The 24,689-nt window shown below is 41.4% G+C and overlaps 1 protein-coding gene across 1 annotated transcript in view; it reads left to right on the top strand.

The window, feature by feature from the left end:
• The window catches only part of FSTL4 (follistatin like 4), a 404,792-nt gene that overhangs the window by 301,068 nt on the left and 79,035 nt on the right, over nucleotides 1–24,689 (top strand). Inside the window, exon 5 of the mRNA XM_061613401.1 lies at nucleotides 20,725–20,891. Coding sequence (XP_061469385.1) covers nucleotides 20,725–20,891 — 167 coding nt within the window. The remainder of the gene's footprint in view (nucleotides 1–20,724; nucleotides 20,892–24,689) is intronic.

The following is a 24,689-nucleotide window of genomic DNA, read 5'->3' as shown; positions in this document are numbered from 1 at the left end:
TATTTCTTACAGCGTTGAGTCTCTTGAGAAGTATGTTTTCATTTTCATTTTCATTTTCATTTAAGCTAACTTAATTTTAAATCTGTTGTAATTGATTTTAGATTGTTTTATTTTTATATGTCTTTGTTGTATTATACTGCGTATTTTATTGTATTTCTTGTGTTCACCGCCCAGAGAGCTATTGCTAGTCGGTCGGTATAAAAGTCTAATAAATAAAAATAAATAAATAAATAAGACCTAGTGATCCTCTTGGCACTGTTGCCCTACTGCAGTTCACATAAGCCTGTAGGTTGCGTTTGCTATGTGAGTGCTCTTATGAAGTCTGTCTTCACCACACAGACAGACAAAGCTAGAGGTAGGGATGAGGTTCGTTGTCTAATCTGTTTGCATCTGATAGTCTGTCATACAATCCCAATCCACCTTTTTTTTATTCCCACTTGCTTTTGCACTTGCCAGTTTGATCTGCTGCTGTTGTTTTGTTGGTAGTGAAAAAAATTATGTAATTTTTAACATAAGTGTTTATGCATATCCATGGAAGTGAATGAATAATTACAAAGATAATTATGTAAAATTGGGGAGGGGATTGGGGGGGGAAAGCTGTGCTAATTACAGCCACGGCCCGCCACAAGAAATCAGTGCCAGTCCAAAAAGACAACGGACTGTTGGATTCAGTCAAAATCCAGTACCAAGTCCGATTTAGCAGATATTTTCCCGCATCCCTAGCTAGAGGACATAAACATCACACATACAGGGAAAAAGGAGAGTTTGGCTGTCTCTGTCTATCAAGGGCTGTAGCTTCCCTTATCTTTCTTCTTACTAGCGCTACTGGAGTGTTAATCCTGATTTGCTTGTGCAAATACTACATAGATGTCCCATCTTTATTGAACATTCTTTCTGATTTCTTAGCAGGTGTTTATACCTCTTCCCATTAGGCATTCATTCATCCCACCCTTTCAAATGCATTTCATTGTCACTGTCCTAATCACAAAAAATCAGTTTCTTTTTTATTGGATTTTTTTTGGTGGCAGGGCAAAAAAACTTTTGGAGCGCCAGAGTGCTTCAATCCATCTTAATTGTGTAAACCTAAATTTACAGTACATGCTTGAATGCCTCCTGCAAAGTCTTGACAGTCTGAAGGTGCGCTTAGAGGCTTATTTTCCCTGCTTGTTCCCATCCCGACTCCTAGGAAAAAAATAATAGCTAGGGATAGAAATGAACACAAGCAAACAATGGAGGGAGAAAGTGGTCAGCAGCCCGATTCCCTGTGTGTGTGCCTGACTCAGGGGAGCATGTGGGAGTCTTAATAGGCACAGCTCTCATATGATGGAGATTTGCTCCTGTCACGAAGGTAAGGCAGAGGCAAACTCTCAGGACTACTGCTGAGTCATCTCCCGCAGCTCTCTCTGTGATATCTCAGGTCTCTTACAGCTTTACTGGCCCTCTTCAGCAAACAGCCACATGTTGAGAACTTTGAGAACTTTATGTTGAGAACTTTAGCTAGAGGTTTTGGGGGCATAAGGGTGTGGTATGCGTGGTAGAGGAGAAATCAGTGCAGTAGCCTCACATCTTTAAAGTGATGTAATTGAATTAAATACTGAAGCAGGTTCCAACTGTAAAATACTTAATAGCAGCTGATGTGCAACAATTAGATGTGCTGATAAAATGAATGCCACAGATTTAATCATTTCTTTATTTTATCAAAGTTACAAATAAGTTTCCAGTGCTTCTTTGTTATCACAGTGTCTTTCCTCTAATTAACAGAACGGTGGAAGGCAAGTTTAGTTCTTCTTAGTGATTGAACCTTCCTGGAAAAAAATATCTGAAAATTCAAGGAGGGAGGACTGGAACATCCCCGAGGTCCACCATTCCGTAACTATTGTAATACATAACACTTAGTCTCATTTGTGCATCACCTTCTGCTGGATTCAGATCACAAACACTTTTTTTATTTCCACCAGCATGCATGGCATTCTCCTGCAGGCCATGTCATAAATAGCACACTTTGTTGTCTAGGTTACAGACTGGTAGTCACAACCAACTGTTCCACTTTGTATACTTCAGCATAACCATACACATTTAGAATTTAATTAGAGAAGAATATAGGCATATCATACATAGGTCTGCCCCAAGATGTTTGGCTGCCTGAGGCAACGAACTAGATGGGAAGGCTGAACTGGCAGTTGAATTGTATTTCCATACATGCAAGTGGACAATATCATTCACTGCACTTGAGGGCAGCCAGTTAGCTTAGTGCACATAGGGCAGGCCACATGGCACACATAGCTCTGTCCTCAAACACCTCACTGCTGCTCCACACACCCCAGCACCCAACATAAGGAGGCTGCTACCTCACTCTGCCTGATGGTAGGACTGGCCATCAATAAACATCGCCACCATATATTAAAAAACAGATTTCCTTTTCTTTCTCTTTCCAAATTCCCAGTACTCCCTTAGAATTTCTACAGATATTTCCTCTCCACTAGGACAGACTGCTTCACTGCCTTTATAAAACCTTTCCCTAATTTGCCAGTCCCCACTCCCCTCTGAGTGATTTGTTGTGAAAATCAGAATTCCTGGTGGAAACTAATTCCACTGAAACACCGAGGTATGATGTCTTTGAAATGTTGATTTGAAATTTTGCTAAAAGCTTTGGGAGCCAACCAAGAATAAAATATGAAGTCTGATGAATTACCTCCTCACTTTATGTAATAATGTCAAAGGTTAACTACAGGGGTTCCAACATTAAATGGCTTAATAGTAGCAACACCTAGCTGCAACAGACGTCCTGATAAAATAAATGTCATGAATTTATTTAGGAATTCCTGCTCTTTCATCTCTTGTTTCTCTTGCCCTTGGTGCTTTAGGTTTTCCTCTGCAATAATATCATATATCTTTATACTACTCCATTTACTTATTTCTCTCATTTTTCCATTGTCACTGTTAATAAGCAACCCTGTGTGTGTGTGTGCATGTGCGTGCAGAGCACATGCAGATCATTGTGAGGTAAATATCTGCTGCTGCTTGAACTCAATAGTTTAAATCAATATGTTCATAAAGTATGCTGCATACTTATTACAGTAAATGATAGTATTGCCTGGTTATTGCCTTGAAGGCTAAAATATTCGACAGATTTTCTGGCGGGTATGTGTGTGTGTGTGTCACTGAGTGTCTTCAACAAAATATTGTGATAAGTCTACATATAATGTTCAGAGAAAGGGCCTGTGGAAAATCTTGGTTAAATATTTGTAATGTGTGAAAAGGCAGGGTCGGGAGGTGATAAGGGCTTGCAGGCTTAGATAATCAAACTGAACCTAAATGAAATGCCAGTGAAGTCAATGCACTGCATTTGTTTCACCAAAAAATTGCTGAACTATGAAGTGTAAATAAATATTTCATGAAACAATAAAGGAAACTGAGTTTTTCATGTGGTAACTGTTATAATCACAGAGTGGCAACCAGAGATGTCCATCAAATTCTGGATGAACATTGGTGAATGCTTCTTACAGGATTTCTCAAAAAAGAAGTGAATGGTATTGGTTTAGAAACATATGTTCCTTATTAGTAACCTTTATTCTTAATACTTATATTACCCTTCTCAGACTGGGTTGATTACTAATTATATAATTATTTATTTATTAAATTTATATCCCACCCTTCTTCCCAGTAGGAACCCAGGGCAGCAAACAAAAACACTGAAAACACTCTAAAACATCATACAAACAGACTTTAAAATATATTAAACCAAAACATCTTGAAAAACATCTTTAAAAAAAAAGCTTTAAAAACATCTTAAAAAGCAATTCCAACATAGATGGAGACTGGAATACGGTCTCTACTTAAAAAATGAAAGAGGTAGGTCTTCAGTAGATGCTGAAAAGTTAACAGAGATGGCACCTGTCTGATATTTAAGGGGAGGGAATTCCAAAGGGTAAGTGCCACTACACTAAAAGTCTGCTTCCTATGTTGCGTGGAATGGACCTCCTGATAAGATGGTATCTGCAAGAGGCCCTCATCTGCAGCGTGTAGTGATCAACCGGGATATAAAAATACTATCTTTCAGGTATCCCGGTCCCAAACTGTATAGGGCTTTATACACCAAAACCAGAACCTTGAACTTAGCGTCTCCATCTTGCTAGGATTCAGACTCAGTTTATTGGCCCTCATCCAGCCCACCACTGAGTCCAGGACTTGCACTGCCTTCTCTGATTCAGATGTTACAGAGAAATAGAGCTGGGTATCATCAGCTTACTGCTGACACCTTGCCCCAAATCTCCTGATCACTGCTCCCAAGATATCCCAAGCTGATGACCACTTCATATAGATGTTAAACAGCATTGGGGACAAGATGGTACCCTGCAGCACCCCACAGCACAACTACCAGAGGACCGAAAGACAATTGCCCAGTGCTATTCTCTGAAAACAACCCTGGAAATAGGATCTGAACCACTGTAAAACAGTGCCTCCAATACCCATCTCACCAAGTCAGCCCAGAAGGATACCATGGTCAATGGTATCAAAAACCACCAAGAGATCAAGTAAGAAAAACAGGGTCGCATGCACCTGTCCTTCTCCTGATGAAGATCATCCATCAGGGTGACCAAGGCCGAGTCAGTCCCATAACCAGGCCTGAACCCAGATTGGAATGGGTCAAGATAATCTGTTTTATCCAAGAGTACTTGCAATTGTTGCGCTACAACCTTTCTATCGCCTGCCCAAAAACTTAGATTGCAAGTGTTAGTCTTTAAGGTGCTGCAAGACTCTGTGTTGTTTATCAAAGTTATTAAAAAGTTACAGTGCTTGGAAAGAGTGCCTATGGGTTATACTTCTGGGACTACTTCCTTCCATGTCATCCTGTCTACTGCCCAGAAAGAGCAGCCTTTCTCGGTGCCCTGCCTAGAGGGGAAACATGTTTGAGTGAAACAAGAGAGGGGGCCTTTTCAGTGGCTGCACCTAGTATGTGGAACTCCTTGCCTAGTGAAATATGGTTGGCTGCCTCCATTGCTGTTTTTGTTGGTTAGTAAAGAACATTTTAGTCTGGAAGTTGTGTTGTACATGGCAGGTAATGTTTTTATGCTTGGTTTTAACTGCTGTTCCTCTTTCCTTGCTTGGATGTTTTATATTGTTTTTATGAAATTGTAATTTTAAATGCTGTAATCCATCCTTAGTGATTCTTTTTGTACCAGAAATAAAAAAATCACCCTAATTTGAAAGTAGGAGTCTATCAAAAGAGATTGGACCACCACTCATATAATCATTTGCTTAATGTTCTCCTTTCTCTAAGATGACTTTCTGCTACCTTTTCCCTCCTCCCCCACTGATCAAGTGAGTTATAACATCATACTTAGAACAAAGCCACAGTCAGCTGCAGACAGCAACCCATATAAAAAGGCTTTGTTGCAGTCCCTTTGGATGGGTGAAGTAAGGAGGGCCTCCACTCAACAGAGACAGAGAGAGAGAGAGAGAACATTTCCATATGCATATTCCTTGGGCCCAAAGTCCCATCACTGCAAATGCAGCAGCATGTTTGATCCATATATTAGTGATTACTATGAAATAACAGAATGTGACCTAGATTTCCATCCCTGCTTTTTGATATGCTGGCCTTTGAGCCTCACATTGCTGTTTCTTTCCATGCAGTATTCTTCCCTTCTGCTGTTTCCTGTGTGTTTTTCTCCTACTGATTGTAAATGACTTTACAGTCAGCACTTACTGAGCACAAAAGCACAGGAAGGCATATTTAATCTACAGTGACTGTTCTGTGTTGATCTATAATGCTGTGGCTAAAAATTAACACACACACACACAACAAACCTTACAACAATCGTTGCAGAAGTCACTTGGCCATTAGTAGATTTGTAACATCAGTTGAAATTGGTAATGCATGGATATGATCAAACGGAGGTGATTTATGGCAGTTTCATTTTCAAGGGAAACAGCTGTGTTGCATAGCAACAACCCAAACACAGTTGTTGAACCCCAGAGTGTAGTACTGGGTAAAGAAGGAAGACACAGTGAGAGGGGAGTGGTTTGGCAGTGAAGTGTAGGGAGAAATATAGTGTGGGCCTACTGTAAGGGCCCATTGGTAAGGAAGGAATAAGAGAATGAAGATCAGGCAACTATACAGAACTGCTGAGCAACACTTTCTAAATGCAGGCTCTGTGGTCCAAAACAAACCCCTTCCAACAGACAAATGTCCAACATGACATTTTACCACCTAAGAGTACTCTGCATTAAATTAATCAACCCTAATGCTACCTGTGGGGGATCCTGGCTGGCTCCCAGGAATCACTGAGCACTTATTGTTAAGGTTTACAGTTATATTTCCAAGTGTGTTGTCTGCCTGACCCGAAGAAATGCTGTTGTCATGTGGGCTTTTCAGATCTCCAGGCTAGTAATCATAGAAAGAAGGCATGGGACCAGATCCTGCTTTAGCTGTGAGCATGCCCCATCCCTTAAACGCTCACAGGAAACTGAGCAAACTAGCACCCACAAATATTGAGAAAGGCTTGAATTTTTTAGCATACTAATTTTAGATATTGTGTCGCTCAACTTCTGGATGGGGACCAGGGGCAGAAGCCTGGACTGGACTTACTTTCTAGAGGAAAAGTTGATAAAATAAATTTTACACTTTTAGCATAAGATTAAGCACAGCTCAAAGAGTCATAGCCTGTGGACTTTCTGAGTAAAAGACAGACAGGCAAAGTTTCAGATGCTAAATACTTTCTCATGGTTAGAAATATGGTTACGCCTTTGTTATGCCTCAGAAAATACCATTACTAATCCCATGGAGAATTTACTTTAAAACATTTTTGAAGCAGCATTCCTATGGTAGGCAGCATATATACATTACATTAATAATTTGAATGGTGGTGGTTACAAAATACAGCCAAGATTAGCACATTTGTACAATATTTTTAGAAATAATTTTATTATACCTGATCACTCATCTGCTTATTTTTTTCTCCCATAGTTCAAGCACTGAAAAAGCTCTACTCAAATAACATGATAGTAGAACTGATCTGAAAATTAAGAAGGACAAATCAGTCTCTTTCCATTCTATTCCTCATTTGCATGCCCCCCCAGTCAGTTCTTTCTTATTTCCATATAAATTAAATGAGTGGTTTAAAACATCTGCCCCCAAACCAAATTCCCCCCTTCCCTCTTATATTTTTGAAGAGTGGTCCAAGTAGACTGCCTTTTTCAATGCTTTCTTTTTTTAAAAAAATGGTTAATTGAAGCAGCATCACTTCCTATAACTTGGAATGGGGCATAAATCTGATTTTGTTTGCATTTAATAAGAAACTACCTAAGTTGTACTTTTCAAACCACACAAACCAAAAAAAATATCATTTGAAATTCGCAGTTCTCCAAATTTCTCCCTGCGAAAAGGGAGTGCTACTTTCAGCCTTTTTTTTTTAAGATTCTACATACTAAAAAAAATGCATACATATTCAAGCCAGGCAAAAGCACTTAATGGGGGAATGGAGCAGAGCCGGTGACAAGTGTGGTCTGGGAAGGGGGGATGTTGCCTGAGGAGGTGGCATGACCAGGGAAAGTCACAATGATCAGTTAGAGAGGCCTGCAAGGCAGTGTTCAGGCTGCTCTCGTGTCTCAAACAAGGGAGAACAAGTTGGAAGTGGGATCTTGGCTGAATGGCAAGGTGACTTCAAAAAGTCTTAGGCTGCTAACTTGTGTTGTCTGGATATTGGTCTCTTATCCTACAGAGAAGGGGGATGTGCGACCTGAGTGAATTATAAGTATCTATCTAATCTAACTTTATAATATTTTTGTAAGTATTGAAAGCATCACACTGCAGTGCTTGGCCACAGAAAGATGGCACTGAGAACTAGAGCATGATGACCTGGCCTCCCACTGCATAGAGTGAGCAGGCAAGCGGAGAGCCAGATAACAAGTGGCAGCCACCGCTGGCCTGGGCTAACCATGGAATGGCAGGTTGGGGCAGGTCCAGGAGGCCTTGGCTTTGCTGCCGTGAGGCCTCCCTTTCCACCAAGCCATGTGATGAGGGGGAGGGAGGGAGAGGGGGAGATGGAGCAAGCAAGTGACCAGAGAGTGGGAGAGTGAGGCAGCAGCAGCTGCCGCCACCGGCAACCTGGGCAAGCCATGGAGTGACAGGTCAGGCCAGCTCTGGGAGGCCTCAGCATTGCTGCCGTGAGCATGTGACATGTGATAGAAGTGAAGAAGGAGGGAGGAGGAGAAGGGTGGGCAGGGAAGGAGGTGCCAGGCTGAGAGCAGGAGACTGAGCAAGCAAGCGGTCAAAGAGTGGGAGAGTGAGCTGGTGGTGGCAGGTGGTAGCTTGAGCAAGCTGTGGAGCAACAGGCCAACATATTCCCCAGCAAGTGTTTTCCTTTGCTGCTGCCGCTACCCCCCCCACCTCCCTTACCAAGGGAGAAGGGAGGGATTGAGGTATCTTGGTGATGAGGGGGAGAGGGAGAGGTGCATTGGCAACCTGGGGGAGAGGAGAAGGAAAGGTCCCTTGGTGACCTGGGGAGAGGTGTCTTGGCAACCTGGGGGAGGGGTAAAGTTGCCTTGGTGACCTGGAATTGGCATGTGAATGGAAAGAATCTAGAGATACCGAATCTCTTTAATTATACATCTTCTAGGCCATGAACATGACATATCATCTTCAAACATCAGTGTCTGGGTTGTTGGGTGAGGCCATAATATAAGTTTATCTAGAATTGCTTTCAGATAAGCTGACAGAGAAGGTTCATGATCCACTGAACTAACTGAAGCCAATGGGAGTATTTCCAGGGAGGAAGATGCTAATGAATGTATTAGGACAGTGTTTAAGTTGGTACTGATGAATGCACCTTTAAACTTGAACAGTTTCAAAGGAACAGAGTTAAACATACATTTAAATCTTCTGTTAAGATCAATGAGATTTGGCACCCATTAATTTTATTGTGCTCTAAAATAGAGGCTATTTTTAAAGGTCTCAAAAGTCTAATAGCATTATCAATGGCAGATTTTTAGAATGGGCTACCCACAACAAAGTACATTCCCTAAGTTTTTGAGACAAAATATTCTGGTTTCTTAACAAACTAACTACACTAACTTCAGATGATATACGTTTTGAGCTTCTAACAATAATGTTAGTAAATAAAAGATATGACATAATCCTTTAAGAAGATTCATGCATGATACCCAAGAGAAAATATTTTCACTATTGCAAGCACTGAAAGGTATCTGTGAGCGAAAGTAATAATTAAAAATGAGCAACAATCCACTGCAAAAAGATCTGTCTGGAGTTTAAATGGAGAAGATCTAATTAAAGATACAGAAAGCATTTTCAAAACTAAAATGGAGATATCCGTGCACTATGATAGCTTAAGAAAAGTAAAGCCTGTGACCAACTTTTGCTATGTAAATTATCTCTAAGCCATACTAAATCAATGAGTTTTTTTCTGTAGATGCTCAATTCCAGGTTGCTTCCAGTAATGACCTCAATTATACATGTCTTCATTGTGAAATTATGATTGCAGTTGGTGGGCTGCAAATGACAGTAGAGGAAAGATTTCTGTGATAAAATAGCACAACTAGTAATACCTGACTAAATTAGCATGCGGAGCTTGCAGCTGAAGTCAGTGCATTTCCTTCCTGTTCAAGATTCTCTGGTTTTAAAAAACATAAAGAAAAGATGGAGGAAATATGCAAGGATTTCTGGACTTTAATATACACTGAAAACTTAAATAAGGCAGTGTACTTTAGAATCACATGGGGCTGGAGACAAGGATTTGCAGTATCCAGTTGTTTTCACCTTCCTTGGCTCCTGGTCAATTTCCTGGTTCAGTTCCAAATGCTGGTTTAAAGCCTTTGCATGGCTTGGGTTAGCAGTGGACAGCATGGCATTGCTTATCTCATCTCCCATTACATACATATTTGGGAGTTATCTTTTAGGACCCACCCTATTTTGTGATTTTAAGTTGTTCTTAATGCTGTAAAATTGTTGTAAACTGCCTTGAGTGAAGAATGGATAATCCCAGGCTATGGTCTAAAGGCACATGAGGCCAGCTCAGCAGGGTCAGGTTTGGTTAGTGCCTAGATGGGAGACCGCCTGGGAACCATATGTAAGCTGCCTTGGGTTTCTATCATGAAAAGAAAGGTTGGGTATAAATGTAATTAATTATAATAATAAATTAATAATAATGATGATAGGAGAGGGGTGAGGTGATGGTGAGCTGAGTGTGATGCAAACACAGTGGCAGGAGATATTGGCTCCGCTTGTGCATTTGCAGCAAGCTGACCTCACCGCCACCTCCCCTCTGCTTTCTGATAAGCACCAGCAATGCGGGCAATGGGAGGTCAGGTGACATATCTGACCACTATTGGCTTGGGACCTTGATAGCTAAAGGATTGCCTCTTTCCATGTGTTTCTACCCAAACCTTACAGTCTTCAATGAAGACCCTTCCCTGAATGTCCTTCAATTTGAAATACAGAAGATAGCTATGAGACAAAGGGTCTTTTCATGGTCGTCCTTTAGCTGTGGGATCCTTTCCCCAGACAGGCTTTGCTTGACACCTATATTAATGAATTTCCAGGGACAGGTGAAAACACTTTTTTAATTCTGTGAGAACTTTTAACATCAATATTAATATTTTTAGAAATCTTATGTAATAGTTTTTTAAATGAAACTCCAATATTGATATTTTTGACAGTTAAGATGTGAACCAGCCCTAAAAGTGTGTTTTCAGCAGTCTTTGTGACAATTGTCGTAAACCGCCCAGAGAGCTTCGGCTATGGGGCGGTATACAATAAAATAAATAAATAAATGATCTTGACTGGCAATATATTTATTCTATGTTCAGTTTGGTTTCCTTTGTTTAGTGGATTTTAATGTCTGTATTCAGGATAGTATGGAGATTGCTTACTCCCACTGTGGGGGAAGAACTTCTGGAATCCTTAAAGACCCGTTGTGATTAACTGGCTGCACATTTTATTTATTATTTATTTATTATTTATTAAATTTATATACCGCCCGACTAGCTATAGCTCTCTGGGCGGTGAACATAAAATAGTATAAAAATACAATGAATAACAGAATAATATTAAAATACAATCAACAATACAATAAACATTATTAAAATTAGATCAATGTAACTTAAAATGCTTCAGAGAATAGGAAGGTTTTGACCTGGCGCCGGAAGGAAAGCAGAGTCGGCGCCAGGCGTACTTCCTCAGGGAGACTGTTCCATAGTTCGGGGGCCACCACTGAGAAGGCCCTAGATCTTGTCATCACCCTCCGGGCCTCCCTGTGAGTTGGAACCCGGAGGAGGGCCTTCGTAGCAGAACGTAGTGCACGGGCCGGTTCATATCGGAAGAGGCGTTCCGCAAGGTATCGTGGTCCCGCACCGTATAAGGCTTTATAGGTTAATACCAACACTTTGAATCTAGCCCGGAAACATATTGGCAACCAGTGCAAGCTGGTTAAAGTCGTCCAACTTTGGTGAGCCCTTATATCCACAATTATTGCAATGCAAGTCTAAGTGTCCAAAGCCACAATCTATGATGTCCTGGCCAAGCTTGTTGGAATCAGACTCAGACCTGCAGGTGTATTTTTCTCCAGTATGTTTCATGAGAAATTTCATTCTAGAGCACTTCATGGATCAGCTTACAGGTCACACAGGATCCTGCCTCTTTACACAGCATAACTAGGCATGACTACTCAAAGCTAAGACCTTGTCACTGCAATTAGACACACACCCCTAACACCCATAAGTAGGTTTGGGGCGGGCTTTTTCTACTTGTTTGAGGAAGGTGTCACAGAATTGGAATGTGTACACAAGTGAGCGCTCCTCCTAGTTGGAAAAGCAGGGGCCAGCTGAGCCTGCTAGTGCAGCTGTCTGTGTGGCTGAGGCGGTGGTGGCAGCAGTTCCTTGACATCCTCCTCCTCTACAGGAGGTGCACACAGCGGCAGTAGCTTGGGTAAAGAAGGGGGTGAAGGGGAGGAGAAGGGGCTGGCTCCTGCTCATCCAGCATTCCCTTTGTTGTAACTGGAGCTAAGGGGGAGGAGCTGTCACTGTCAAAAGTGCCGAAACCTTCTGCTGCAGTACCGCCTTATTGCAAGCCACTGGGACTCTCCTCTGGGTCCCATCATGTATCTTCTTTTTCTTCTCAGTCACTCCAGGAATGCTTCACAGAGCTCATGACATGTGATGTGTCATGGGATTACTTTCAGTTTATTCAGCCTGAGATTGTGGACAAGGTGCTTACAGCTCTGCCACTGACCACATGCCCTCTTGAATCCTGTGCCTCTTGGCTTATCAAACCTATCAGAAAAAGTTTGACTGGTTGGGTCCAGACCATTGCTAGTTATGTAGTATCTAAGAAATTAAGGGTTCTGTCCAATGCAGTCAGTTTACTAACACAAAAGCCCTTGTGCTAGTAGACATCTCTTTCATAATGATGTTAGTTAGTTAGTTATTCTTTATTTATATCCCACCATCCTTCCAATACTGGAACTCGTGGCGGCTTCCAGATAAAAGCAAATATAATTAAAACATACATAATCTACATTAAAATGAAACAAACTACATCCAATATTAAAACCAATCATACTGCTAGATAAAGACTGCAGGGAAGGGGTCATTCTTATATCCCTAGGAAGAGCATTCCACAGCCTAGGGTCCACCACAGAGAAGGCCCTATCCCGCGTCCCCACCAATCGTACTTGAGAGGAGGTGGGTACTGAGAGAAGGGCCTCTCCTGAAGATCTCAGGGCCCAGGCAGGTTCATACAGGGAGATATGGTCTGATAAATAGCCTTGGACCTAAGCCGTATAGGGCTTTATATTGTGTCCGGAAACAGACTAGCAGCCAGTGGAGCTTTTTTAACAGGGGGGTAGTATGGTCCCTGCAACCCACCCCAGTTAACAATCTGGCAGCAGCACGTTGAACCAGCTGGAGTTTCCGAACAGTCTTCAGAGGCAGCCCCACGTAGAGCGTGTTACAGTAATCTAAGCGGGATGTAACTAAGGCATGTGTCACCATGGCCAAGTCCGACAGTTCAAGGAACGGTTGTGTAACAGGGGAATCCAATGCAACAGGTCCACTGCCAGAACCATTGCACAAGAGCTTGCACTAATGGAAATGTTCACGTTGTATCTACAAATGTAAGCTGTCTAGCTGTGGAACCTCTTAGGAAAGTAAGAAGAGTCTGTTGGATCAGACAGTAGCCAAACATATGCCTATGGGAAGCCCACAAGCAGGACCTGAGTGCAATAGCACTCTCCCCTCCTGTAGTTTCCAGCAACTGGTATTCAGAAGCAAACTGCCCCCTACTATGGAGACAGAATATATCCATCATGGCCCTTGTACTCTTGTGCAAGATGACCCATCTGCAGAAAATGTTCAACACTAATGGAAATAACTCATAATAATGAAATAGATGTATATTTTAAAAATTACTTGATTTCTCAAAATTGTTCTACATAACCTTCTGTAAATAATTCTCAATAGATCCTCTTTTTAATTCACAACAGATATGTGACCCAAGAGCACAAGTACACTTGGTTTGTCATATTTTGAGAACATGATGTTATATCATCACATTTGATAATTGTTCAGCGACCAGTCATATCTGTTCTAATTCAAGGTGCTATATTGTATGGTTTAGATTTCATGACTTGAATTCAAGAGGCTTTGGATTGCTCTCTGTCGTGGAATTTATGACTAGGTTCTTTTTGGAGGAGATTTAATAACATAGCCAAAGCCTGGTTTAAGGTTATTTATTCAGCAAAGCTCTTTACTGGAGCAAAGTACATAATTCAACTAAAATGGTGGTTGGGTACAGACATATATATACCCCTACATTCGTCATAGCCATAGCAACGGTTCCATCCAATTATTCTATGCTACTGTGATGCTCTGCCACTTGTACCAGCCACCCTCCTCTGTGCATTCCTGTGATATCCTTGGCACATGTTCAGTCTGCTACAGCAGTTCTATTCACTATTGTCTACGTGACTCCCCTGCTCAGAAGGAATGGTGGCCAGAATCCTCCTCATCTGTAAGAGATCACGTGGCTTATTGCTACTGCAGAAATATGATCATATCTAACCATATTATTTTAATAATTAATAATAATAATAAAAAGTGTGACAGTTTGTCACTAATATCTAGTGGCCACTGTATTTCCTTATTTTCCAAAGTAGCAGTTTCAGAACAAACAAAACATCACTATGGTTTGTGTCATCAGTTAATCGACAGTTGGGCAGCACTACCCACCTGTCAAATTTGGCTAAGGAGATCAATCCTAATCTCCACACCTGCTGTAGCTACTATTTACATAGCAAAAAAGGCATGCCTATTAAGTTCATTCACACAATTAACATCACACCTCGTTTGGCCCTCAGCATGCAGGACCATGCTGAGAACATAAAACAAAGCAATTAGTTGATCTTCCATTCAACGCCATCATTTGTTTGAGTTTTGTGTTCTCAAGTAGCACCTATGGTAATTCAAAAGTGGTGTTTTGTTAGTTTCTAAATTTATCACCACTGTTAAACCTCTACAAATCTCAGAACAGCTTCTTTGGCTGCTATTATTTTATTAGGGAGTGACAGTTTACCCCATTTTTTAACTTTTCTAAGAACAGATATGTTGTTGCATTGCTAATCTGTCATTATTAGAAACTCAATAATGTTCACATAATATGAAAAAGACTATATTTCACTACAATAGCGAACTAAAAAGTATGTGCATGAAGAGTCTGCTGATAGATTGTATTAGTTTCATAGATTCCAAATCAGTGTGAGAGACAGGATTAAGGAAACCTTATTAAAAGACATAAAATCCAATGAGTGTACCCTTATTTTATTATACCTCTTCAAAAGAAAGCAATCCTCATTAGAGCCACTAAATGTTATGTCTTATGCTAATTACTTTTTCTTTATCCTATAAAGTACATTCCAAATATAGTAGTGTTTTCATTAAAAGGTGGAGTTGAGCTCCAAATATCTACTTTTCTAGTACATATAACCAGGGATGCATATGACAGCATAAACTGAACAAAACAGAATATCAGAAGCCATCATTTTCAAGCCCTAATATAGCTGAGTAACGATAAAAGGTGGAAAGAGACAATTTTGACCAGTAATCCAGATTATACAGAATTTATCTCAATTTTAATTTATCTCACTATGAAAGGCTGCCCTCAGGTGCCCTACATATTCTCTACCATGTGCAGTGCTTTCATTAAAGGATTCCAAAGTGGAGAATATGTAGGGCACCTGAGGGCAGATTTTCATACTGAGCTAATAAGTATATGAATCTATGCAAAGTTTTGCCATGGAAGCAAGTGTTACCTCTGTAAATTGAGATAAATTCTCCATAATTTGGATTGCATATTGGACTCTGTGAGGAGGTCCATGTAAATATATCTCCTTAGTTTTCTGCAGACGCTGTTGAGTGAGTAAAACTGGAAATGTGCAAGCCATTCAGAAACACAGTCAATTTTACATGTACATTTCCAGTTTTACTCCCAGAGGCCAATGTGTACATAACATAGCAGCTGAGGACATACCATAAGACTCTGCCATGCTATGACCAGAGTAATGGTTAGTGAGTATCCCATGACTCAGATTTGGGTCCCATGGAATACAAGACACTTTGTGTATCATCTACTGCAGGGGTGGGGGATTTTTTTTTCAACCTGAGGACCGCATTCCTTTGTGGGCAACCTTCTGGAGGGTGCAGATCAGTGGGGAGTGGGCCCACAGGCATAAAATTATCTCAAATAAAATAAAATAAAATAGGTGGATGAGTAGGTGGTTGTAGAGGCCCAAAGTGGGTGGAATGAATGATATGATTTTTACTTTTCTAGAGCAGATACATTCCAGCTACAGGAAAGTTGGGGGTTCCCATATACATGCACACATCACGCACATCTTTCTTCCAGGCAAACAGGCACAGTCACACTTCAAGGACACATTCCAATGAGGCAAATGCATTTGAAGAGGGTGCAGAACACGGCTGGTGCGGCCTGCGAATGGCTGGATAGAGACCTGGAGGATCTCAACCTTTGATCTAATGAATGGTGATGGGAAACCAAATGATCCAATTCAGTGGCATTTACATTTTTGAACTTCAGAACTTTCTCTGAATCAGCCTCGCTCCCTTCCCAAAAGGCCAATCCTAATGAGACCTGGGAAATATGAAATAATTTAAAGAAACAGAAGAGAGCTTTTGAGCATGTGCAAAATGCTTTTCCTTCACCAAGAAAATGGTCTCCTAGTCATCTGCAGAGCTTGGAAAAGTTACCATTTTGAACTACAACTCCCATCAGCCCCAGGCAGCATGGCCACTGGATTGGGCTGATGGGAGTTGTAGTTCAAAAAAGTAACTTTTTCCAAGTTCTGGTCATCTGTGATTATTAGAAATAAGAACTCTAAACTTAAGACATAATAAGTGAAGGAAACATCTTCCATGTCACCTCTCATTCAAGAAATGAAGCTGTGGTGTACTAAGCATTTTGGAGGGGCGGGGTTTAAAAGAAGAAAAGAAATATTCACTTCACTTGATTTATTTGTCTATTTTGTCTGGTAAATTACATGACAATACATTCTCACTAATAAAGTCTAAACAGCTTTTATATGTCCTGTCATGCTGCTTCAACTTGGCTAAATCTGATATTATCAGCTTCCTGGAATTTTGATACGTTCAGTTAAATGCACTCAACCTATAAAACTCAGCAACAAGCAACCCTTTCCACTTGATTTGAAAAAGTGAATTCCATGCTTTGAGAGGCTAACAAGATGTCACAGCCATTTGCAACATAGAGGGTCAATAAGTTGGCCTTATCTTTTCCTATGTCATCTGGAGCGTTGCTCAAGGTACTTTGCCCCAAACGGAGGCCAAGGATGTGTCAGATTCCCTGATCTGTGTTTCAGTGTGGCTACTTAATTTCTCTGGACATAAATAAAAGGAAATAACAGTGAGTCAGCAAAGCGTATGTGATCAGATTACCCAGTGATTCAATCCCTAATCAAAGTTTCTCTTAAAGGCTAATCAGCTTTGACACTTATAAAGAGGAACTAGGTGGCCTTTTTGCTATTGTCTTCCCTACAAATCAAAGGTTGTCTGAACCTCGGGGTTATGTAGTTGTAAATTTGTGCTTGTGTGCACATTTACTGCCTTTTTTTTTAGCCCAGTGTTTACTTAAAGCCAGTGTAGTTGTCTACTTCATCTACTTTTAACAGCTTTTCTTAAAGCACTACTATTGTTGTCAAAATGAGTAAAAGTTCTTAATCTTTCCATGGGGCAAAAATATTGCCTCTAGAAAAGTGTCAGCTTTGAAGCGACAATGCTCAATCCCAGGTCTGATTATTCTTTTACTTCATCACAATGAGGCACCTGAAAATTCCTACTAAGCTTTTATTTCAGTGATGTCAAGGTTTATTATTTCTCTCCTTTTAAAAAAAAAACAATTGGAGGGGGAGGGATACCTTGTTTTACTGCTTTCCTCATGGCTGTTGCTTTCCAGTTAGTAAAATCCATCTGGCATCTAGCAAAACAACAGAAATCTGCAAGTACAAGGTGTATGTGAATTCCAGAGATGCCAGGCCTCCTGGAATCAATGCACTTGCTGTCTTGTTTGTTGGAGCAACATAGCTACAAAAGAGGTGTGAAGTAACCCCTCCCTAAAAGCACGCACACACAAATCTTAATGGGCTATTAACTTGAAAGCTCAGTCTGGAGCATTTTCAAATGTAATGTAGCTCCAAAGTGTTCTTTTTTGCCAGAGCCTCAGATGCTGAGCCAAGAAGAGGCATCCAGGGAATGATAAAACTGTAAACGTTAAATTTTGACAATGCATTTTGATTGCACAGCCACTCTTCACTGTCTCTAGTTGAAATGCTTAATAACAACTCTGTCATTGACAGTAATTCCACCATCAAATGCCTTACCTGTCTCCATAGTCAGGCACACCCAGCAAAATGCTTGTTGTCATGTTTTATAACAGTTGGCTGTGCAAATGAAAATGCTGCCGTAGTGTATTTTTGGGGGGAGGGGGAGGGAATGAACAGATGTCTGGATCCTGAGCAGTGTATGTTATTATCCCTATGCAGGTGTTAATCAAATGTAATGTTAAGGGGAGAAGGAGAAACATTTTGATGGCTAAGAATCAATTCATGCAAAGCAATTAAGCATGGTTATCTGCCCAACAAAAGGAGAGCAAGTTCATTTTCCATAAGAGGAAATTTGGATGATACTTTACTTTGTATCACACTCAAGGTTGCCACCTTTTTCTGGTAGGTCTCCTCTGCCTTTATAATAGCTCAATGGCAGATAAAATTTCAGCTGGAGCACCTTTTTCTATCACTACTTCTTCATGCTGGGTTGGGGTGGGGGCATCAACAGTTGAATTTCTGCCTGCCATGCAACTGTTAAAGGCATTAGGAGTCCTTCCACTGAAATGCTGGCAATCGTAGTCTCACTGTATTGTATCAAAATCTGGACAAAATAATTGTACAGAATCTGAGCCTTCTTGAAAGGGCATGGTTCAGCATCAGAGCACATGTTTTGCATGCAAGAAAAAACAGGTTCAACCAATGACATCTCCAGATAGGATCCTATCTGACATTTTGAAGATACACTGCCAGTGATTATAGACCATACTGAGCTAGATGGACTAATGGTCTGACTCAATATTAGGCAGCTTCCTATCTTGCTACAACAGTTTTTGAACTTTTGGCATCCCTGACCATTTCTCAGTTCTTTGAACTCATTTAAATATTTTGCATGTGGGTAGGAATGTAGCACAGCCCTTGTTACTGCTAATATCTTCCTAAAGGATATAAAAAAATTAAAAGGTTCGGATGGGATACAGCTGGCGAAGGAGGGCTTCCTGAAGCCTAGAACCACTAGCAGGACACCTGAAGGCACCATATTACACAAAAAATTACTTTTCCTTGCCGGAGGGTCATGGCAGTCCAAAGCTCTCTCTGGCACCCCCAAACAAGAAAATAAGAAAAGCCCTGCCGGATCAGACCTAGGGCCCATCTAGTCCAGCATCCTGTTCTCACAGTAGCCAGCATGATGCCCTTGGAAATCCCACAAGCAGGATCCAGGTGCAACAGCAACTCTTCCCACTTGTGATTCCCAACAATTGGTATTCAGAGGTATACTGTCTCTGACAGTGGAGGCAGAATAACGCTGTTATGACTAGTAGCCATTGATAGCCTTATCCACCATGAATTTGTCTAATCCTTTATTAAAGCCGTCCAAGTTGAAGCTGATCTGTACCTGATGAATTGTAACCTATTCGCTCTCTGGGGAAGGGCATGTATGAAGTAGATTCCTCATATGAACCACCTGAAGCTGCTACTTGTACAAAGTACCCTACGCAGTAGATCTGCCATTTCAGCCAAGTGAGATCTTCTGACACTTTCTCATTTCACTATATAGGTGGCACTTTCCACATCCCCACTGGCCCCTCTGCCAAACAAGAAGCAATGAATGAGCAATTTCCAGAAGGCTAGCCGAGCACAGCCTTGTGGCAATGTAAGAACTAACACATGTATTATGTCATAAGCTTTCATGGACTACAATCTACTTCATCAGTTGCATGAAGTGTTAAACTAAGTGGCAGATATATTGTTCATGGTAGTGGGAATTATAATGAATGAGGTCAGAAGTAAATGAAATGCAGAAAAGTACAGACAGTGACAATTATTAACAGTGACCATTCACAATAAAATAGTGTTTGATAACACAGACATCATTGGCATTGGTAAGCCAATTAAAACATGTAGTATGATAAAATCCATTTTGCCAGTTCAGTCCACAAGTGGTAGCATTATGGATTCATGATATCAGCAGAAGCCAAGTTGAGCTAAAGACCTAAACACCCTAAATGTCACTTAAAATTCGTCACAGCAAAGGCAAGAAAACATACCAGCCCAATAGCCAATTGGGGAGGGCAGCTTTTTATTTTAAAAAACTATCCTTTGCAGTTGCATAAAGAAAGACACCCAAAGTCCATCATACTCGCATTGTACTCCCAACGGGCTAGATAGGTGGGTGGGTTGCTCTTCTTGCCTGACTGGTACTTGGATTGGTGGAAACTTGTATCAGGTCTCAGTGATACAAAATCCTAGGTTTTACGTAACTTCAGACCAGCTTTGCACTTGTAAGGCAGAATACATACTGCCAATTCTCTTGCAGAAACATTCCCTGTCCCACAGGAGGATGGAGGAAGACAGGGCTCATCAGCACCATACTATGCTGTACCTACATCAATTCATTTCATATGAGTGAGGTAACATATATATTACATATGCCTCTGATTGGTGCTGGCTCTAGAAAAAGAGCTAGCATACACATCCCACAAATGGAAACTTCAGAATTGTGTTTTTATTCATACCTGTTAGTTTGGAGGGGGGGAATGTAATCATTATTATATATTTTTTTCTAGTCTATTTAATCTGAATTCGATTTCTGCAACATACTAATGAGAATGGATGATAATAATGTCCTTTTTTTTCTAAATAGCTGGAAGGCTATCTGACAACCAAGGAAGCAGGAAATAAAGGATTACTTTTTAGTCTATGTTTATTGAGGTATATCCCATTTGATGTTGTTCTAATGCTGACCATTTTTTGCAGTTCATATCTTAGCTATTGCTGAAACCTCCCCAGTCAGTGAAAAGGCCACATTTACTTCATGGATGATAGCAATAATTGTTTGGTATTGTTGCTTTCACAGAGGTGGTCCAACTCATCCTTTCTGAAGAGCAGAAGTTCAGCATTACCACAGTAACCGTTGGGCTGAGCACTGTATTGACTTGTGCTATCCGTGGATCTCTGCGGCCTCCAATCATCTGGAAACGCAACGGAGTTGTGTTGAACTTTTTAGATCTGGAAGATATCAATGTAAGTCTTCATCTTTACATATAGCTAATGGGGCTCTACAACAAAGTGTTGCAGTGTGGAGTGCTTCTGTTTGGGGTTCCAGCCACTCCATTCCATTCCTCCTCCACCCCTGGTTTTTTGTTTCTTGCCCCAACAGTCAGTCAACCAGCCATTCTGTGCCTACTGAAAATGCTTGGGGGAAGAGCACTAGAATCCAATCTCAACTACATTAAAATCTCGTCCTTCTGATTTCCATGGGCATCTCTCACCTCCACTTTTAGAAACATTTAAGTATCAGTATCACCAGGAAATTGCCTATCCAAACAACTGGGATATTCTCTCTACTCGTTATATCATTGTGTCTCTTCCACCATTCTCCTTCTGCAGATACTCCATTCAATTCCTTTCCCACCTGGTTTTCATATTTTTTCTTCTCAACAGTCAGACTTCTTTGACTACTGAGCACGCTCAGTCCTCATTGGGCTGCTTGGGTGGGCCCTCCCTTCCATACACCTTAGTTTTTGCTCCTGAAGATTTTCTGTACTTGTTCAAACATCAGGGTTACTTCTGCCTGTAACTTTTGCATTTCTTGGAAGATTGGATAAAATGTGCAGGCATAGTATCTTCCTCTAAGATGATGTAGCCAACGACATTTCAGATAGATATGTGCAGGGGAATTGTGGTAGTCACCTTTAAACAATCTGTATGTGAGCGGGGGAGAGAACTGATCTTGCCACCTCTGTCTCGCCACCCAGAAACTGCCTTGGGGTCAACATGAGCATTGCCACACATACTCCTGTTTCATCCTTGATAGAGTACATGACACTTTATTGAAATCTGAAAATGTACACTAATGGTGCAGCTTGAGGAAGTGGACAAGGTGCTTGGAATGGTGCGGGCGACCACGTCTGCTCTAGATCCTTGTCCATCTTGGCTGGTCAAGGCTAGCAGGAGTGGTACCACCGGCTGGGCCAAGGAAGTGATAAATGCCTCCTTGAGTGAGGGAGTAGTCCCTAGTAGCCTCAAGGAGGCAGTAGTGAGACCTCTTTTGAAGAAACCTTCCTTAGACCCAGATAACTTGAACAATTATAGACCGGTGGCAAATATCCCCTTTTTAGGCAAGGTTCTGGAGCGGGTGGTTGCCAATCAGCTCCAGGTGCTCTTGGATGAGACCGATTATCTGGATCCATTTCAATCCGGTTTTAGGCCCGGTTTTGGCACTGAAACAGCCTTGGTCACCCTGTACGATGACCTTTGTCGGGAGAGGGACAGAGGGAGTGTGACTCTGTTGATTCTCCTTGATCTCTCAGCGGCATTTGATACCATCGACCATGGTATCCTTCTGGGGAGACTCGCGGAGTTGGGAGTTGGAGGCACTGCTTGGCAGTGGTTCCGCTTCTACTTGGCGGATCGTCGCCAGAAGGTAGTACTTGGGGAACATTGCTCGACACCTTGGACTCTCCATTGTGGAGTCCCTCAGGGGTCGATTTTGTCCCCCATGCTTTTTAACATCTACATGCAGCCTCTGGGTGCCGTCATCAGGAGTTTTGGAGTGCGTTGCCACCAGTACGCTGATGACACGCAGCTCTATTTCTCCTTTTCATCTTCTACAGGTGAGTCTGTGGATGTGCTGAATCATTGCCTGACCGCGATAATGGACTGGATGAGAGCTAATAAACTGAGACTCAATCCAGACAAGACTGAGACACTGTTGGTGAGTGCCTCCCCTGCCCAGATGGTGGATGTTCACCCTGTTCTAGATGGGGTCACACTCCCCTTGAAGGAACAGGTTCGTAGTCTGGGAGTTCTTTTCGATCCTTCCTTGTCTCTTGAGGCGCAAGTGGCCTCGGTGGCAAGGAATGCGTTCTACCACCTTCGGTTGGTAGCCCAGCTACGCCCCTATCTGGACAGGGATGACCTCGCCTCAGTTGTTCATGCTCTGGTAACTTCTAGGCTGGATTACTGTAATGCGCTCTACGTAGGGCTGCCCTTGAAGACAGTTCGGAAGCTTCAGCTAGTGCAAAACGCAGCTGACGAGGACCAGCCGGTCAGCACATATAACACCTGTTCTGGCCCGTTTGCACTGGCTACCTATTTGTTTCTGAGCCAGATTCAAGGTGCTGGTTTTGACCTATAAAGCCTTACACGGCGTGGGACCGCAATATCTTGTGGAACGCCTCTCCCGCTATGAACCTACCCGGTCACTTCGCTCAGCATCTAAGGCCCTCTTCCGGGTACCAACCCATCGAGAAGCCCGGAGGACAGTTACTCGATCTAGGGCCTTTTCTGTAGTGGCCCCCGAACTGTGGAACAGCCTCCCCGAAGAAGTACGCCTGGCGCTGACGCTTCTATGTTTTCGGCACCAGGTTAAGACCTGGCTATGCTCCCAGGCATTTTAAGCGTTTATGTTATAATTTAAATTTTTTATTTTTTATTTTTTTCTTTAGTTGCTGCTTGTGTTTATTGTTTGTTGTCTGATTTTATTGTTGATATTTTGTATTTTAACCTTTTTGTACACCGCCCAGAGAGCCACTCGCTATGGGCAGTCTATAAATGAAACAAATAAATAAATAAATAAAAATAATGTAGTGCTTGTGCACACTATAACACAGTCTCTCTCACATACACACACCCACACACAAAAGAACACAAAAACAGTATCAGAGAGATACTCGACTATTACTCTGAGACACAGAGATGTACAAATTTTTAAGAGTGGTCTTAATTAGAACAGGGCGGGGTGGGGTGAAGGATGAAGGAAACATTTAAGATAACATTCAATTCAAGACTGGCAAAAACAACAGAAAGGGTTGCAAGGGATGCAAGGATTTGGATGTAAGGAAGTATGATCTAGACTGGGCAGGTCCGAATTTAACCCTCATTCAGAAAAACAAAGGTTTGTGACTCCCAGTTCACTATTATGGGTAATTTTTTAAATGGCTATTAAATGGATAGTCTGACAAACTACAAATAAATAGGAACAAGGACTTTTGTGCTGGGCACCTTTATTTTTTTCTTCTTTAAATAAAACTGTCAACTTTCAAATTTCTTAGCAGAATTGGATGAAATTTGCAGATGTCTTAACCCTTTCTGAGGGATAGAATCCTGCCTAATTTCATAAGGATAACTGTAGTAGTTTTTCTGCAAGGACAGCCTTTACAGTTTTGGGGTGGTTAAAAAGGGATTTGCTTCAAGTATTGTTTTGTGGACATTTGTATGAAAATGGTATGCATGAATCAAGTATCCCTAAATAAGAAATCTGCCAAATTACAGACAACTAGGTTCAGGGGGTTCTCTGCTAGGCACCTTTAAATTTGATTTTTATAATAAAAGAAGAAGAAACCCTGTATATACAACTGTCTCAAATTTTATACTCCCAGACCCCCTTAAGATGAAAAACACACCAACAGTCACAAAATGGTGGTGCAGGGGTGCAGCCATCCACAGAATGGTAGCAGATAGAGGCAGAATTTGACATAATCATCTGGCAAATATGGACACCATGTGCTACTGAAATTGCTAAATTCATTTTTAAAGTCTTTTCCTTGTGGTAAGGAGTTCCATAGCTCAATTTTCCTCAAGCTAACTACAAACATTTGCTTTGGAGATATTATGACTCAGCCTCCTCATTATGGGTAGAATTTGCTGATCCGGGGTCTATAATCAGAGAAGGATTTTTTGTTTCTATTCCCCCTTCACCCACATGACTCTCAAAGCATTTTTCCCAAGCTTCTGTTTCTTCTTCAGTTTTCCTTTCACAATGAACTTGCACCTTTTTCTTTGCCCCCCTCAGTTTCTTCCATCCTTGATCCTACTACA

This window comes from Rhineura floridana, chromosome 3, assembly GCF_030035675.1.
Source record: "Rhineura floridana isolate rRhiFlo1 chromosome 3, rRhiFlo1.hap2, whole genome shotgun sequence".
Classification (NCBI taxonomy): Eukaryota; Metazoa; Chordata; class Lepidosauria; order Squamata; family Rhineuridae; genus Rhineura; species Rhineura floridana.
Note: the sequence above shows the minus strand (reverse complement) of the source record. Positions and strands in the feature narration are given on the sequence as shown.